The following is a 17,007-nucleotide window of genomic DNA, read 5'->3' on the forward strand; positions in this document are numbered from 1 at the left end:
CAAATTGATATATTCTATAGACCAACATATCTAGTTTGCTATGCAATTTGCTGTTGTAGGTCACTACATGATATCTAGTTTGCTATATATATAGGTCAACCCTCGATATTGAGATGCATGCTATCTAGTTTGATTGGTTCTATACATTGTAATATTTGAACTACTTTGCATTGGTGTCAATATTCAGTGATATGAAATTGCATATTATCCTGATCATATACGCGATGTGTTTGTAGGTCATGGCCAACAACGAGTCAGTGTGCGATGTGGACATGGCCAACAAATGAATTCTTAGACACTTATGAGTATATCATCAAGAACGTGCAAGGGGCAAATGACGAGCTAAAGGTGGAGATTAAAGCGCTACGCAAGGAGACTACTCGGCTCGTTAAGGAGACTAATGAGCTGAGGGACGAGAGAGATAAGCTCGTTGAGGATCGAGATAAACTGAAGGAGGAGAGGAGACTCCTGAGGGCTGAGAGGATTGACCTGAAGATGGACCTAGATAATTTCAAAAGAGATGGAGAGGGGGATAGAAAGAAGCTTCGCCAGCGGGGCGTGCTCCTTGATGAAGATTAGTTTTTTAAGTAGCTAGTTCATATTATTAGTTGATGATGATCGAGTTACTAGAGTACTTGATGAGCAACTTTTGTGAAGTTTAATATCAACTTGTTAAGTTCATGAGCATCTTCTGTAATGATTATCTATTAAATAAGTACCTAGTGTTGATGAGTATGTTGTGTTAATGAGTATCTATTAAGTAAGTAGCTAGTGTTGATGAGCAATTTTTTTATTATCGAAAAATCATTTGCTGGCGTTGGACAAGTAGGCACACGAGAGTCAAGATGAACTTAGTGTTGCTGTTGGACTTGTGACATGCCAGCATTATGTAGGATACTGCCGACGTGTCCTTCAACGCCACCACTATTTTTTAGCAACAATGCCATATTAGCGACGACGTGTGTCTACGCCAGCAAGACAGTTTTTAGCACGCCATAGCTATGCTTTTTTCCACTAGTGAAATCACGATTACCGCGCATTCAAAAGGGTGCAAATAAAATGGCTAAGAATCAGGCAATTCATAATAGTATGATATGGCACAACCCCTTACGTCAACGAAGGCCATGTTGCTTCGTGCAGTTTTTGCAAAAATCCATAGTGGTAGAAGAAAAATGTTGTGCGGCGAGGCCCCTTTGTAGCCACCATGTCACGCGAGGTATGGGTTGGTTTCACCGTGGAACTGCTCTCTCGGAACGTATGAAAATACTATGAAAAATTATAGAAAGTGAAATGGCATGTATCTTAATTTTTATAAAGAAAAATATACCTGATGTCATTTTTCCTTTTTAAACGGTGAAAAGTTGGTTTCTATCGTACTTTCTCTGTCCCGAAATGTAAGACGTTTTCTTAAACTACACACAAAAATAAAAATATATTCCTATAATCCGAAAAGCTTCAGTTCCTACAAAATTTCTATAGACCAACAGATAGATGCCGAAGCGTTTAGCATGCAGGCAGCGGACTAATACGGGCGTTTTACAGGAATTCATCGCTAAGGGCATATACAATGGTGCTATCTTAGAAGTGTCATGTATGATAAATGATAAGATGGAGGAGAAAGAACTCATAAGAAAAGGCTTGTCTTTTCTTATTAACAGAAAGACAAAATATGATCTCTTAGCATAATATGTCTCACCACGTTTTTAGGAATGACTAGTTATTAAAGATAAGGCTAAGAGATGACTCATTATAGACTTTTTTTATCATCTTTAAATTACATGCAAGACTTAAGATAAGACTAGTATATGCCCTAACTAATCTCCACCGCCCACTGATTTTCGGGGGGCGGCCCCTCATCCCTTCTTCTTCCAATCAGTTTATTCCAGGCAAGCATGCCCGTAAATTTCTGTAAAACATGCCCGCGCGTGTAGCATTGCTCGGCAGGCAGGGGAGAAACAGCAAAAGAACAGAAAAGCTCTGGCGAAACATGGGCAGCGTCACCACTACGGCACACTCTGCGGCATCCGGACACGTTTGACAGGTTGTTGGTGATGGTTCAGGCAGGTACCGTGAGAACGGACACGTACCGTCCACAAGGGCCAACCATATCAGTATCACCGCATTACACACCACACCACCCACCAGTCTCTCCCTCGTCTCTCTCTCTCTCTCTCTCTCACTCTCACGCGGGACACGGCGCTGCCATGGCGACCCCGAGGACGATGAGAGCCGTGCAGTACGACAAGTATGGCGGAGGAGCAGAAGGCCTCAAGGTAAGATCTATCTGTGTGCACAACTGAGCTGAAAATCATCTCTTCTTCTTCTTGTTCGATGTGTTCACTGATGGAACTGACCGACTAACTCCATGGTGGATTTCACTGGCAGCATGTGGAGGTGCCGGTGCCGTCGCCGAAGAAGGGGGAGGTGCTGCTGAAGATGGAGGCGGCCAGCATCAACCCCATCGACTGGAAGATCCAGAAGGGCATGCTCCGCCCCTTCCTCCCCGGCAAGTTCCCCTTCACGCCAGGTAATTGAACCACTACGTACATTACGCATAGCTTCAGACCGGGACATGGCTACCCAATTCAGACTTGGTCGCGGCAAAATTCGCCAAAGAGATGAAAATCGCATGATACCGGCCGGCTTCATAGCTGATAAAATCTCCTCGCTATCATTTGGCTAGTGATTATGATCCCGCCCCCTGTCCGTCACAACTGCCATGCTCTGCTTTCTACTGAACTTTTTTTATTCCACTGTTCGTTCTCTGCTGCTGAATCAGAAACGAAACAAGCTTCTAAAATCCGTGCCGATTCAAGCAGCTGTTGCAGATTCTAGACATAACGACTTGAACATAGACAGTTCGAGAGGGGAAAATGACTTGAATGCAGACTAGAACAGACTGACGGCCCCTTTTACATGGGCACTACTCAAAATGCAGTGGGCGATCTGGCCGGCGAGGTGGTGGAGCTGGGCAGCGGCGTGACCAACTTCAAGCCGGGAGACAAGGTCATCTCCATCAGCTTCCCGGTAAGCAAGGACAACGCGTTCACCGCCATGGCGCCACGCTACCATTACGTCTGTACTACCCAACAGTCAAAATCTTAATATTCTGCTTCTGACACGCTCAAGGACCGTTGCCTGTGCAGAGCGGCGGCGGGCTCGCGGAGTACGCGGTGGCGCCGGCGTCGCTCACGGTGGCGAGGCCGACGGAGTTGTCCGCCGTCGAAGGTGCCTGCCTGCCGGCCGCCGGAGGCTCCGCGCTGCAGCTGCTCAAGCTCGCCGGGGTCAGCTTCGACGGGACCTCCGGCGCGACCGGCCCGAAGAACGCGCTGGTGACCGCGGCCTCGGGCGGCGTGGGCCACTACGCCGTGCAGCTCGCGAAGCTCGCCGGCCTGCACGTCACGGCCACCTGCGGCGCGCGCAACGTGGACTTCGTCCGGGGACTGGGCGCCGACGAGGTGCTCGACTACAGGACGCCCGAGGGCGCGGCCCTGCGGAGCCCGTCGGGCAGGAGGTACGACGCGGTGGCGAACTGCGCGGCGGGGGTGCCGTGGCCGGCGCTCAAGGCGGTGCTGGCCGACGAGGGCGGCACGGTGGCGGACGTCACGCCGGGGGTCGGCGCCGCGCTCACGTCCATCCTGCAGAAGGCGACCTTCGCCAAGAAGAGGCTGGCGCCGCTGATGCTGGCGCCGAGGAGGGAGGAGATGGAGTGGCTGGTGGGCTTGGCGAGGCAGGGGAAGCTCAGAACGACGGTGGACTCGAGGTTCCCGCTGAGCAGAGCACAGGAGGCCTGGGCTAAGAGCATGGAGGGGCATGCCACCGGCAAGATCGTTGTGGAAATGGGAGGCGCAGAATGAACATGAAACTGTTGATGTGTTTGTCTATGTGTGGCAATTTGAGAAATTAAGAATTATGGAATCAAGATATGCTAGCTATTGATATACAGTGCATGTAAAAACTTATGTTAAGGCACTTTAAAAAAAACGTATGTTAAGGATTATAGCACCACCAATAGCAGCCTAAAATAGGCACCAAAAAAGGTTGGAGTAAAAGAAAATTGGCATGAAAATGTTGTTAGTTGCATAAAAATGGGTCGTCTCCGACAGCTGCCCTGTAATAGGGCAGCCACACGACAGCGGCATCTGCACTTTCCATCTCAAATAACATACATATTGCATACAAAAAATATCAAACACAACTTATAAATATGTCAAAAACAAACACACCAATAATTTTATCAATCCACACCACCAAATTATTATATACTCCCTCCGTCCCATAATGTAAGACGCTTTTTGGCAGTGCCAAAAAACGTCTTACATTATTAGACGGGGGGAGTAGTTCTCAAATCCACAACATCAAACGCAACACATATTATTCATGAAACTCAACAACAAAGTATTTTTAGCACACAATACAACATAGTTCATCACACAAATATAACAAACATAGAGATACAGCTAGGACTATTAATTCCCATATCATGTCCACCACTCCTCCATGATATCTTTTTGAAGATCATCGTGTGTATCCGCATCTATAATGCGATGGTACACCTTAAGAAAGTGTTCAAATTAGTCTTGCCTTCAAATCGGCCGCACAGTGTAATCCAAATCTTGCCCACGGGGCCTCTCGAAAGACTTGATCATTCAAAGTACCGAGGATTCGGCCCAAAGTAGTTGTGCATCAATCGGCCATGCGCCTCTTCTCTTCTCTCCATAAAAACTCGTGGCTAAAAACGGAAGTGCCATGCTTCGGGCTCTTGTTATTGTGCATTGTCAAGATCAACGCAATACCTTCCTCCTCCTCTTCATACTCCTCTTCAATGAGGTATCGTCGCAAAAATTGGAGTCACATCAACTCTTGTACACTCGAAACTCACTATCAAGCTCAATCTTCAGTGCATAACTGCATATGCCAAGAAAAGCACAACATTATTTTACCTTGTAGGAATTCGTCGAACACCTTGTGTGCAACATGGAGCAAACAGTCTGATGGCTCGTCAACAGCTAGATGGTAGCCGGGCAGAGGTTAATCACGATAGGAATGGCCCCCTTGAGACGCCAAAGCGTCAATGTGGCTGGGGGGAAGGCGATGCGGCGCTGCTACTTGTGATTGGTGTTGGGATTTCCCTAAAGAGGAGGGTGATGTAGTATAGTAGCAGATAGTATTTCCATCAGTTAAGAACCAAGGTTATCGAACCAGTAGGAGACACCGCACAAACAAGATTAAGCGGTACCTGCACACACACAAAGCAAATACTTACACCCAACGCGGGCAAGAGGGTTGTCAATCCACTTGTACTCATTAACTGCAAGGATTAAATCTGATAGTGGTAGATAGATAGCATAAAAAGTAAATAAATTGTAGCAAGTATTTTTAGGGTTTTAGTGAAGTGAATGGACCTGGGGGCCATAGCGTTCACTAGAGGCATCTCTCTGATGAGCATATCAACGGTGGGTAAACAAATTATTGTTGGGCTATTCACATAATAGCGCATAGTTATGATGATTCTTCATGGCATGATCAATATATAGGCATTACGTCCAATATAAGTAGACTCACATCCATCTGCATCTACTACTATTACTCCACCCCAAGACCACTATCGAACATGCATCTCAAAGTATTAAGTCCATAAAAAATAGAGTGATGCTTGAAGCAAGATGACATAATATAGACAAAGTAATACCAAATAATATGTTCGAACCCCATCGTTTTACCCTTAGTAGCAACAATACAAATATGTGTCTTGCAACTCCTCTTGTCACAGAGTAAGGACACCGGAAGGTTTGAACCCACTCCCAAACACCTCTCCCACTAAGATAAATCAATCTAATTGACCATAAGAGATAGATCGGATAGAAATACAAGGCTATAAAATCACATATAGATAAATCTCAAAAAAGGTTCAAATACTTTCAATGAATAATCTGATAATAAACCCTCAATTCATCGGATCACAACAAACACACCACAAAAGTTAACATCAGATTGATCTCAGATGGGATCATTGTATTGAAGAGAGAGAGAGAGAGAGAGAGAGAGAGAGAGAGAGATCTAGCTACTGCTATGGACCCGTAGGTCCCATGGGAACTACTCACACATCATCATGGAGGCAACAAGGTTGATGAAAATGGCCTCCGTGATGGATTCCCCCTTCGGCAGAGTACCTGATAAGGCCTTCAGATGGGATCGTGGAAGAACAGAGGCTTGCAGCGGTGGAAGAATTGTTTTGGGACCTCCCATGGGGGTTTCTGGATATATGGGACTTTATAGTGTTCAAATTAGGTCAATCAGAGCAACCGAGGTGTCACAAGGCACCAGGGCGCGCCCCTACCTTGTCGCTCGTTCGTACGTCTTCTGGCCTCCTCCCAAAACTTCCAAAGTGTCTTCTTGTCTAGAAAAATTATCAAACAGTTTCATCGTGTTTGGACTTCCTTTGGTGTGGATTTTCTGGAAAACCAAATACAAGCAGAAAACATGAACTGGCACGGGGCACTGAGTTAATATGTTAGTTCCCCAAAAATGATATAAAATATCATATAAAGCATAAAAGATTGATAATATAATAGCATGAAACAATCAAAAATTACGTTGGAGACGTACAACGCCGTGGACCGCCGGTTAAAACTTGGTGGGAAAGGCTCCATGACAACGACCGAGCGGCCAGCAGTGGTGCACCAGCGGCTGCTAGTCGACCTCCATATGGCGTGGCGGTGCTTCAACAATCATACAAGCAGGGGTTGGCCGAAAGCGACCGGAATCTACGAGGCAGCGCATTACAAATCAGCACGATGGAGGGGGCTCCGGCGGCCGTCCGAGGTGGCGGGGCGAAGGGGTGGGGTCTGGGTGGGTGGCGGTCCGGCGACGATGGCCTTTGGACCTGCAAATCAGGTGATCTCGTTAGCCGGTAGGAGGCCGGGAATTAAACCTACCGATTGGTGGGTTGCGCGCGAGTCAATTTTGTTTTACGACCCCCCCCCCCAACTGTTGTATATTTGCAACACTTGGTGCCTTCTTTTTGGGCAGCCCCAAAAAAATTGCCCAGTTTTTTTTATGATATGGCAGCTGTTTGGAGGCCTTTTTCCCCCCAAAAGTGCAAAAAACTGCTAGTGTCATATTTTAGGACTACTATTGGAGATGCTCTTAGCTAGAAAGTTTGGTCATGGACGCCAATAGGTGGCCATTATCAGTAATTTGAGGCAACCCAGCAGCAAACCCAGCTGCCTTACAGACTCCAAAGGCCCAAATCATCGCTCCCTTGAGAAATTGCTATTCGATAAAAAAAATTGCCACACTCTGAAAAGGTAAAATTGCCAACAAAAATTATTTCTATGCATATTATGCAAAAAAAAAACATTTTCCCGCGATTTTGAAAAATAAAACAAAAAATCCATAAAATTTGTCATGTCAAATTACAAAAATTATATTTGGAAAATGACACTACATTGAGGGTAAAACATATAAATAATAAATTTCCATGGCAGTTTATTGATGAAATTTCCCATGGTCTAAATAATAAAATTGCCATGTTGCTTATGATAAAAATGCCAGGGTCTAACAAATAAAATTTCAATGGCCTAATTATAATGTCGTGCTACCTATGATTAACTACAATGGCCTAATCAAAACTAGCATGCTCTATAAAAACATATAAATTTGAAGGAAATATGCCCTAGAGGCAATAATAAAGTTATTATTTATTTCCTTATTTCATGTTAAATGTTTATTATTCATGCTAGAAGTATTAACCGGAAACATATACATGTGTGAATAGATAGACAAACATAGTATTACTAGTATGCCTCTATTTGACTAGCTCGTGAATCAAAGATGGTTAAGTTTCCTAACCATAGACATGAGTTGTCATTTGATTAACGGGATCACATCATTAGGAGAATGATGTGATTGACTTGACCTATTCTGTTAGCTTAGCACTTGATCGTTTAGTATGTTGCTATTGCTTTCTTCATGACTTATACATGTTCCTGTGACTATGAGATTATGCAACTCCCGTTTACCGGAGGAATACTTTGTGTGCTACCAAACATCACAACGTAAATGGATGATTATAAAGGTGCTCTACAGGTGTCTCCGAAGGTACTTGTTGGGTTGGCGTATTTCGAGATTAGGATTTGTCACTCCGATTGTCGGAGAGGTATCTCTGGGCCCACTCGGTAATGCACATCACTATAAACCTTGCAAGCATTGTAACTAATGAGTTAGTTGTAGGATGATGTATTACGGAACGAGTAAAGAGACTTGCCGGTAACGAGATTGAACTAGGTATTCAGATACCGACGATCAAATCTCGGGCAAGTAACATACCGATGACAAAGGGAACAACGTATGTTGTTATGCGGTTTGACCGATAAAGATCTTCGTAGAATATGTGGGAGCCAATATGAGCATCCAGGTTCCGCTATTGGTTATTGACCGGAGATGTGTCTCGGTCATGTCTACATAGTTCTCGAACCCGTAGGGTCCGCACGCTTAAAGTTTGATGACGGTTATATTATGAGTTTATGTGTTTTGATGTACCGAAGTTGTTCGGAGTCCCGGATGTGATCACGGACATGACGAGGAGTCTCGAAATGGTCGAGACATAAAGATTGATATATTGTAAGCCTATATTTGGATATCGGAAGTGTTCCGGGTGAAATCGGGATTTTACCGGAGTATCGAGGGGTTACCGAAACCCCCCGGGGGCTTAATGGGCCATAGTGGGCCTTAGTGGAGAAGAGAAGAGGCGGCTAGGGCAGGGCCGCGCGCCCCTCCCCTCTAGTCCGAATAGGACAAGGAGAGGGGGGCGCCCCCCCTTTCCTTCCTCTCTCCCTCCTCTTTCCCCCTTTCTCCTAATCCAACAAGGAAGGGAAGGAGTCCTACTCCCGGTGGGAGTAGGACTCCTCCTGGCGCGCCTCCTCCTAGCCAGCCGCACCTCCCCCCCCCTTGCTCCTTTATATACGGGGGAGGGGGCACCCCATAGACACAACAATTGATCATTGATCTCTTAGCCGTGTGTGGTGCCCCCCTCCACCATAGTCCTCCTCGATAATATCGTAGCGGTGCTTAGGCGAAGCCCTGCGACGGTAGAACATCATCATCGTCACCACGCCGTCGTGCTGACGGAACTCTCCCTCGACACTCGGCTGGATCGAAGTTCGAGGGACGTCATCGAGCTGAACGTGTGCAAGAACTCGGAGGTGCCGTGCTTTCGGTGCTTGATCGGTCGGGCCGTGAAGACGTACGACTACATTAACCGTGTTGTGCTAACGCTTCCGCTTACGGTCTACGAGGGTACGTAGACAACACTCTCCCCTCTCGTTGCTATGCATCACCATGATCTTGCGTGTGCGTAGGATTTTTTTTGTAAATAACTACGTTCCCCAACAAAATTTTCACGTCCCAAATAATATAGTGCCATGGAACATACAACGAAACTACCAGGGCCAAATTAATGAAAATGCGGTGGAGTAAAAATAAAAAAAATTGCCATGGCCTAAATTATAAATTGGCTATGCTACCTAAAATGAACTCTATGTTCTAATTAATAAAGGTGCCATGCTACCCACAAAATGAAATTGCCATCGCCTAATTTATAAAAATGTGATGCTACCCATAGTAAAGCTACCATGACCTAATGAAAATTATCATAGACTACATAAATAGAAAATGCCATGATCTTTTAATTACCATGGCCAAAATATAGAAAAATGCCATGGCACATACAATGAAACTACCATGGAAAAAATAATAACAATTTGTCATGGGATTTTTATGAAAAATTACCATGAATGCAATGCTATTTTAGTATTTTTACAAAAATGTCATGGCAATTAAGAAAAAATGCCATGCCCTAATTTATAAATGTGGCACTATCTATAATAAAAGTACAATGACCTAATTAAAACTACCATAGACTAATTAAATAGAAATACCATGATCTCATAATTACCATGGACAAAAAAAAATCCATGCTACATACAATGAAGCTACCATGGGCCTAATTAACTATTTTGCTGTGAAAAATATAATAAAATTTTCCACGGCCTTAAAAAAATGCCATGATCTTTAATAATATAAATGCCATGCTCTTATTAAAACTATTGCCATGTTGTTAATAAATAAAAAGTGACATGCTCTTAATAGAAAAATTCCGTGCCATTTTTACAATAAAATACCATGGCATTTGACAAAAATGTCACGGTTTTTAGAACTCTTCCCTCAATTGTGCCATGTACTATAATTAACAATTTCAAAACATGGCAAAACTTCTATAGCAAAACTATCTATAAAAATATGGCAAAAACAAATATAAAATATTGCCATGTTTTTTTAAGAAACAAAAAAAATCTGAATTTGAAAGGTGTTTCAGCAATCAAAAAGGATTGTGAAACACGGTTTGTTAACTTGTTGCATCATCCCAAGATATGACAACAAAGCTCATCACTTATAAAAAACTACTGAAAAAGCCACTAGGTATCAAATTAACCGCGGTAGTTAGTGTATTTGATTCGAACAAAAATGGGACAAACATGTGCAAAAGTTGTGCGTGGACAGGAGCAGACATTTCCCTTGCTTAAATGTTGACAAAGTGCATCAGCAAAATACAAACCCAGAACTACATACAAAAGACATATAAAAACATGGTAGATCATAAACATTGCCACGACAATAAACATCAAAAATATGCCAAAGGGCCATAGTAGTTCAGTTGATTAGGACATGGTAGTTTCATTGATTAGGCCATGGAAAAATGTGTCTCAATTATTAGATAAAGAGAAACAAGGTAATTTTTGTTTACCCATGGCAATTTTCTCAAGAACAGTTCATGGGGGTCATGGCATCAACACCGCTACCATCGGATGGAAGCCGGGCGGCACCGACAACTCGGTGTTCGGGCGTGTTCCCCGTTGATGTTGTCGGGCGAGGAAGCCGACGGCGCCGCACGCCATGAACTGAGAAAGGGAATGGGGAACAAGCACAAATGTAGCGCCCCAATGGGACCAGAGCAAACACCTCCTGGGCCATCGATCTCCGGAGGCTGGTGCACTTCCTAACCCTGATTGCCACTACGTTTTCATTTACTCGATAAGTAGGTAGTGAATGGTATAAAGAGGGGAACCGGCGGCCACCACGGCATTATCGTCAAGGGAATAGTTGCTATGAAATCACAATTTCGAACTTACTGTTTTTATTTTCGAGGTAGAAATAAAAATCTCGAGCCACATAGTCTCGCTAAACATGCTCTAGGTCCCCGCAAAAAAAAAAAAACTCTAAGTCTTTCTGTCGGACGCCATCTTTGGCTCGTACAACCTCCGGACTTACATTATTTTATCCCTACGAAAATTAATCCTCGATCAATGATTTTAGCATGTTCGATCGGCTTCATCCCGTTCGGCCGTCGGCGACGGCATCAGGCAATGTAGGCGTAAGAGTACGACCACAAACACGACACGCGATTCGAGATGCGCCACCATTTACTCCCACGCGATGCATGGAAAGAGAGCAGTAGCAGGGCGAGGACAACCGGTGCAGTGTCTAGCCGCTCCGAGAGCCTCATCATAGTCCATCCATCGAAGCCCCAGCAAGCCAGGTCACGGCCACGTGTTGGCGGCCCCCCTCGGCCTTTCTCTTCTTTTCCTGCCCCAAATTGTCCCTTTCCAACCTCACACGCCTCCCAGATTCGCTAGAGCCGGGTGCGCCCAGCAGAACCGTCACCCCGCAAGGGCATCCCCGTAATTACCCCGCAGCTCCAGGGGCACTTGCGCCACCGACTCCCGTCCCTCCCTGCCAGACCCCGCTGCCGCTACGTGCACACAGCTACCCCTACTACATAGCCCAGCCAGCACTGGGCCATCATTACACCATCACTCAGTGGTGCTCTGCTCAGCTCGGCTCAGTGCTCTCCACCAGTCCGCCCCACCCCACTCCATCCCGAGCTGAGCTGAGACGACACCAGCGGCCAAGCTCCAGACGCCGACGACCGAGGAGGAGAGGGTGATGGAGGCGCGGCGGCGGACGTTGCTGGTGGCGCTGGCGGTGCTGGCCCTGGCGGCGGCGGCGGAGGGGTACAACATCACCAAGATCCTGGCGGCGTACCCGGAGTACTCGCAGTTCAACAAGCTGCTGACGCAGACGCGGCTGGCGCAGGACATCAACAAGCGCCGCACCATCACCGTGCTCGTCGTGGCCAACGGCGACATGGGCAGCCTCGCCGGCGGGGGCCGCACGCTGCAGACCATCCGCCACATGCTCCAGATTCACGTCCTCGTCGACTACTACGGCGGCAAGAAGCTCCACCAGCTCGCGCACGGCGTCACCGCATGCTCCTCCATGTTCCAGGTACCGTACCCTACCAAGTTATTACCACCGACCACCCTCGTCCTCGCTCACCGCCGGCCAGCTACCCTCCCCGCTGCTGCTACACCCTGCTCTTACTACTAGAAGAGTCGCCGACAGATAGACCCAGGCCCCATCTGCCGGCGAGCTGTGCTTCTCCTCCGTCTTCGTCTCAGCTCCGAGACGGAGACGCTGACATGCGGGGACACGCTATCCTCCTGTCGGTGAGGCTGAAATTAGGGGAGTAATTTTGTCGGCACCGTCCATGAGACAATTTTTTTACCTTTCAACCTTAATTTAAAGTCAGCAAGTCACTGTATTAGCATCATTGGACTTTGGACAGTTTTAGCTTTTGAGCTTTTAAAGCTGCACTTAGCTCTAACTAACTGATTGCATCTCCTCCTACAAAACATTTTCTTTTGTAGTACTAGAAAGAAGTGAAAAAAACGTCTATTCTTAAAACAGCAGTAGTCATCGTATGCTGTTTTTTCCTTAACAGAAACACATATTGAATCCATTTCCGGTCCATTTTCCCAGCTGCTCCTTCGCTGCTCGCAGAAAAGCCGCACCATCGCTCAGCTGTAGCGCGGCTTCATTATTCTTCTTCCTTCTTCGTGATGTAGTTGGTGGTGGATGGGGTTCCGGATAGAATAGCGAAAGCTCCCATCCATGGTGCTGGATGCCCTGCCCTGCTGCCCAAGCCACTAATCAAAGTTTAAAGCAAATATGGGCCACCCAGATGGTGTCTTTGTACTGTTATCAACAAATGATAATGTCGCTTGGCTGAAAAATACGACCCACTAACTAATTTTGGTTCGATATTGACATGACACACGTCGCTTTCGAAGCCAGGCCGGGCCGGCAATGGTTTTATTATCTGATGTTGGTGGGTGCACATGCACATGCCGGCCAGTCTCTCCGCTACCACTAAATTATTGGCCTGCGTGATTATGAAGCTGTCGAGTGAGTGTAGTGTAGCGTAGTGCACAACGGTCGCCGTGAGTCGATCAAGTGGCCTTTCTTGCTGCCGATTTTATGGTCAATCATCGACCCATCGAATCCCTCGGCTAGCGGGTCATTTGAAAATGATGGGAATTGGAGCTCCCCAGGCTGGATCTCGCCGTTTTTAAACTAGTGTAAACCTTGGAGTGATAGATAAGATTGCCTCTTTGTTTAGATCTTGTAGTATGGAGTGTGTTGCCAAGTTGCTGTCGAGTCAACAACCCCACTGGTTGCTTCATTTTTGTCTTTTTGAGACCAAACCACTGTACTCCACGTTTGTGATAATTTTGTAATTATCACTCCACATTTGACATAATAGCCTACTACTAATTGGAGTAGTAGTGTACTACAAAAAATTAATTGGTCGATATTAGACGCCGAATTGAATGGGTCACCATCAACATGGACACGAATTAGTACAATCCTTTCCTACTGTATCTCTGTCTGAAAACATGGGCATGAAGTAGGTGAGCTTAATAATTTGGTTCGTGCAGCATCAGCTAGCTACATGAATTCCCATCAATTCAGCTGCAAATGCTTAATTATGATCTTCTTGTTAGTACGAAACCTTTCTACTAGTTCGCTGCAATTAGTATAGCTGAAATGGGTTGATGGTCGTCGTGCAGGAGTCCGGCGCGGCCCCCGGCATGTCCGGGTACGTGAACATCACGCAGCACCGGGGCGGCAAGGTGACGTTCACGGCGGAGGACGCGGAGGACAGCGCGCCGTCCTCCGCCTTCGTCAAGTCCGTCAAGGAGATCCCCTACGACCTGGCGGTGCTCCAGATCAGCAAGGTGCTGGCCTCGCCGGAGGCCGAGGCGCCCGTGGCGGCGCCGGCGCCCGTCAACATCACCGAGCTGCTCTCCAAGAAGTACTGCAAGAGCTTCGCGGGCCTGCTGGCCGCCGACGCCGACGCCTACAGCACCATCAACGCCACCAAGGACAACGGGCTCACCCTCTTCTGCCCCGTCGACTCCGCCGTCGCCTCCTTCATGCCCAAGTACAAGAACCTGACGGCCAAGGGCCGGACGGCCATCCTGCTCTACCACGCCGTGCCGGACTACTACTCGCTGCAGCTGCTCACCTCCAACAGCGGCAAGGTGAGCACGCTCGCCACCTCCAACGTCGCCAAGAAGGACTACAGCTTCGACGTGGAGAAGGACGGCGAGACCGCGGAGCTCGACACCAAGGTGAACTCGGCGTCGGTCACCTACACCATCAAGGACGACGACCCGCTCGCCGTCTACGCCATCTCCAAGTTCCTGCAGCCCAAGGAGCTGTACAAGATCGCCAAGGACATCGCCCCCGCGCCGGCGCCCGAGGCCCCCAAGAAGAAGAAGACCACCAAGAAGAAGCCCTCCGCGGCCGCCTCGCCCTCGGACGACGACGACGACTCCACCGCGGACTCGCCCGACGACTCCTCGTCTGACGACGCCACCGCCGACAAGGACGGCGCCGCGCCGTCCGCGGTCGCCGGGTGGGTGACGGCCGCGGTGGCCGTGGCCTCGGCGCTGGCATTGGCAGCTTAATAAGGTGTGTGAACTAGTGTGTTTTTGTGCTGAGTTCTCCGAAAATTCGTGGCCCTTGTTATTTATCGCGAAAAATAAGAAGGCCATTTCATTCATATTTATTACCGCATGTCCTGAAGAAAAAGAAGGAAAAAGACAGGAATTTCCGGGTTTTTGTTGTGATGATCATTTTGTAATGATAGTGGTCAATGGGACTGGAATGTGTGTTTGTGTTTATAATACTACTCCTATATATGAAAGACATCCTGGAGCTTAGAGTGATGTACAATTTTTTTAGTTCTACCACTCAACTTTTGCCTTCTTTAAGCTGTTCATGGCGAACTTTCCCTAGCGACTCGTCAACTTTCACAGAGAAGCGGAGCTTGCCATGTGATCGGTTGATTAACTTTGCTTGTTCGGCTTGTAAAGGGCACGATGTTGTACCCCTTTGCTCCTACAAGAGCATCCTTAGGGTTTCTGGCGCCTCACGCTGGCACCGTGGCCGGTCTACCTCATCTCTTAGAGCGATGCCACGGAGGCGTGAGGCACCGTGGCTGGTTTACCTCTTATGGTCTTAGGGCGTCAGGGAGGCGTGAGGCACCGTGGCTGGTTTACCTCTTATGGTCTTAGGGCGTCAGGGCGATGCCACGGAGACGTGGACCTTTGCTTACGAAGGGCTTCGTTTTTAGGTGATTTTGTGAGTTTTATTAGCGTTTGTGTCGTGCTTAAAGAGATGGGATGACGGTGACTCTGAAGATGAAATAGCGTCTCTGGAGGGTTTGCGGAGGTTTGTCTTCGCTAATCTCATGGGATTCAGTCGGCATTTGTCTTCGGTGGATCCGATCTTCATTCGTCTTTATTCATGTGTCTATAGGTTGGACCCATCCGATCTACGTTGTCTCTTCATTGGCAACGGTTCTTGTTCCGGTGCATTGATCCTATGTGGCTTTTATTCATGTGTCTATAGATTTTCCTACTTTCTACTACAATAAAGTTTTTGCGACTCCATGAGGGAGGAGGGTCAATGACAGCGGCACGTCTTTGGATTGCTCCAATGCTTGTAGTCGTCGTTAAATAGTCTACGGACATTGAAGAAAGCCTCCTCTTTCTAGCGACAACTACAAGTATTGGAGCTCCTTGGAAATTAGTGCGAGCTCTATTTCCTTTTGCTTGACCTCCACTTTCTTGGCTCTTGACCGGTCATTGACATCATCAAGCTCGAGCTTCTTTTTTTTGTATTTCAAAGAAGTTCTTCGCCGCCTCCTCTTTCTCTTGGCGCTTCCTCTCTTCTCTCTCTTTCCTCTTCTACTTGACACCTCTTTTGAGTTATAAACCTCTTTAATGTTTCTAGCAGGATGAGTGTCGAATCATCATGCTTTTAATCTAGCTTGGAGTTGGTCTTCACCCTCAGTCTCCTCTCACTTGGGTGGACGTCCGATGACCACCCCACCTTTTTTGGGACGTATATTGGTCTTTTTGCTTTTCACAATCTTTGTTTGTCATCCAACAATGAGTCTAAGGTAAATGGCTTGCCCCATCACTAGTAGAAAAACACCTAATAGTCCCGGTTTATAAGGGCCTTTAGTCCCGGTTCATGAACCAGGACTAATGGGCCATTACTAATACCTTCACCCATTAGTCCCGGTTCAAACCAGAACCGGGACCAATGTGCCTCCACGTGGCCCTATGCGCCGAGCCCAGTGAGGGGGCCTTTGGTCCCGGTTGGTGGCTCCAACTGGGACCAAAAGGCATCCATGCGTCAGCATTCCAGTGGCTGGGTTTTTTTTTGAAAGGAGGGGAGGTTGGGGATTTTGGGGGGTTAATTTAGGTGTTTCATATATTGTGTTAGCTAGCTAATTAATAGAGAGAAGTGTCCTCTCTTATGTCCGTGCTTGGTCGACGCTACGTACTATATATACATAAGTGATCGAGAGAACCATTCAGTACAGAAGTTCGTCATGCATACCGAGAGAAGTGATCGATCGACCTCTCCTTCCTTGAGAGATTGGTCGAACAACAAGTTTTCGTATCATGTATCCGACGCTACTGGCTACATATATGTACAATATGTATAAGATCTCTTAATTACAAACCCCTAGCATTTGAAATCAATTTCCACATGGTATTCTCCGGCTTTACTGATGACGTGGTC

The 17,007-nt window shown here is 46.9% G+C and overlaps 2 protein-coding genes across 2 annotated transcripts; both read left to right on the forward strand.

The window, feature by feature from the left end:
• The first annotated feature begins 2,096 nt into the window (after positions 1-2,096).
• LOC123112532 (chloroplast envelope quinone oxidoreductase homolog) lies at positions 2,097-4,002 on the forward strand. The gene is made up of 4 exons (XM_044533544.1): positions 2,097-2,273; positions 2,386-2,527; positions 2,939-3,027; positions 3,147-4,002. The coding sequence occupies exons 1-4, from the start codon at positions 2,205-2,207 to the stop codon at positions 3,855-3,857; spliced, it is 1,011 nt and encodes a 336-aa protein (XP_044389479.1). The 5' UTR covers positions 2,097-2,204; the 3' UTR covers positions 3,858-4,002.
• Positions 4,003-11,766: 7,764 nt separating this feature from the next.
• LOC123112533 (fasciclin-like arabinogalactan protein 2) lies at positions 11,767-15,141 on the forward strand. Its single transcript, XM_044533545.1, has 2 exons — positions 11,767-12,348; positions 13,974-15,141. The coding sequence occupies exons 1-2, from the start codon at positions 12,007-12,009 to the stop codon at positions 14,874-14,876; spliced, it is 1,245 nt and encodes a 414-aa protein (XP_044389480.1). The 5' UTR covers positions 11,767-12,006; the 3' UTR covers positions 14,877-15,141.
• The last annotated feature ends 1,866 nt before the right edge of the window (positions 15,142-17,007 follow it).

The sequence above is a fragment of the Triticum aestivum genome, chromosome 5B, assembly GCF_018294505.1.
Source record: "Triticum aestivum cultivar Chinese Spring chromosome 5B, IWGSC CS RefSeq v2.1, whole genome shotgun sequence".
NCBI lineage: Eukaryota > Viridiplantae > Streptophyta > Magnoliopsida > Poales > Poaceae > Triticum > Triticum aestivum.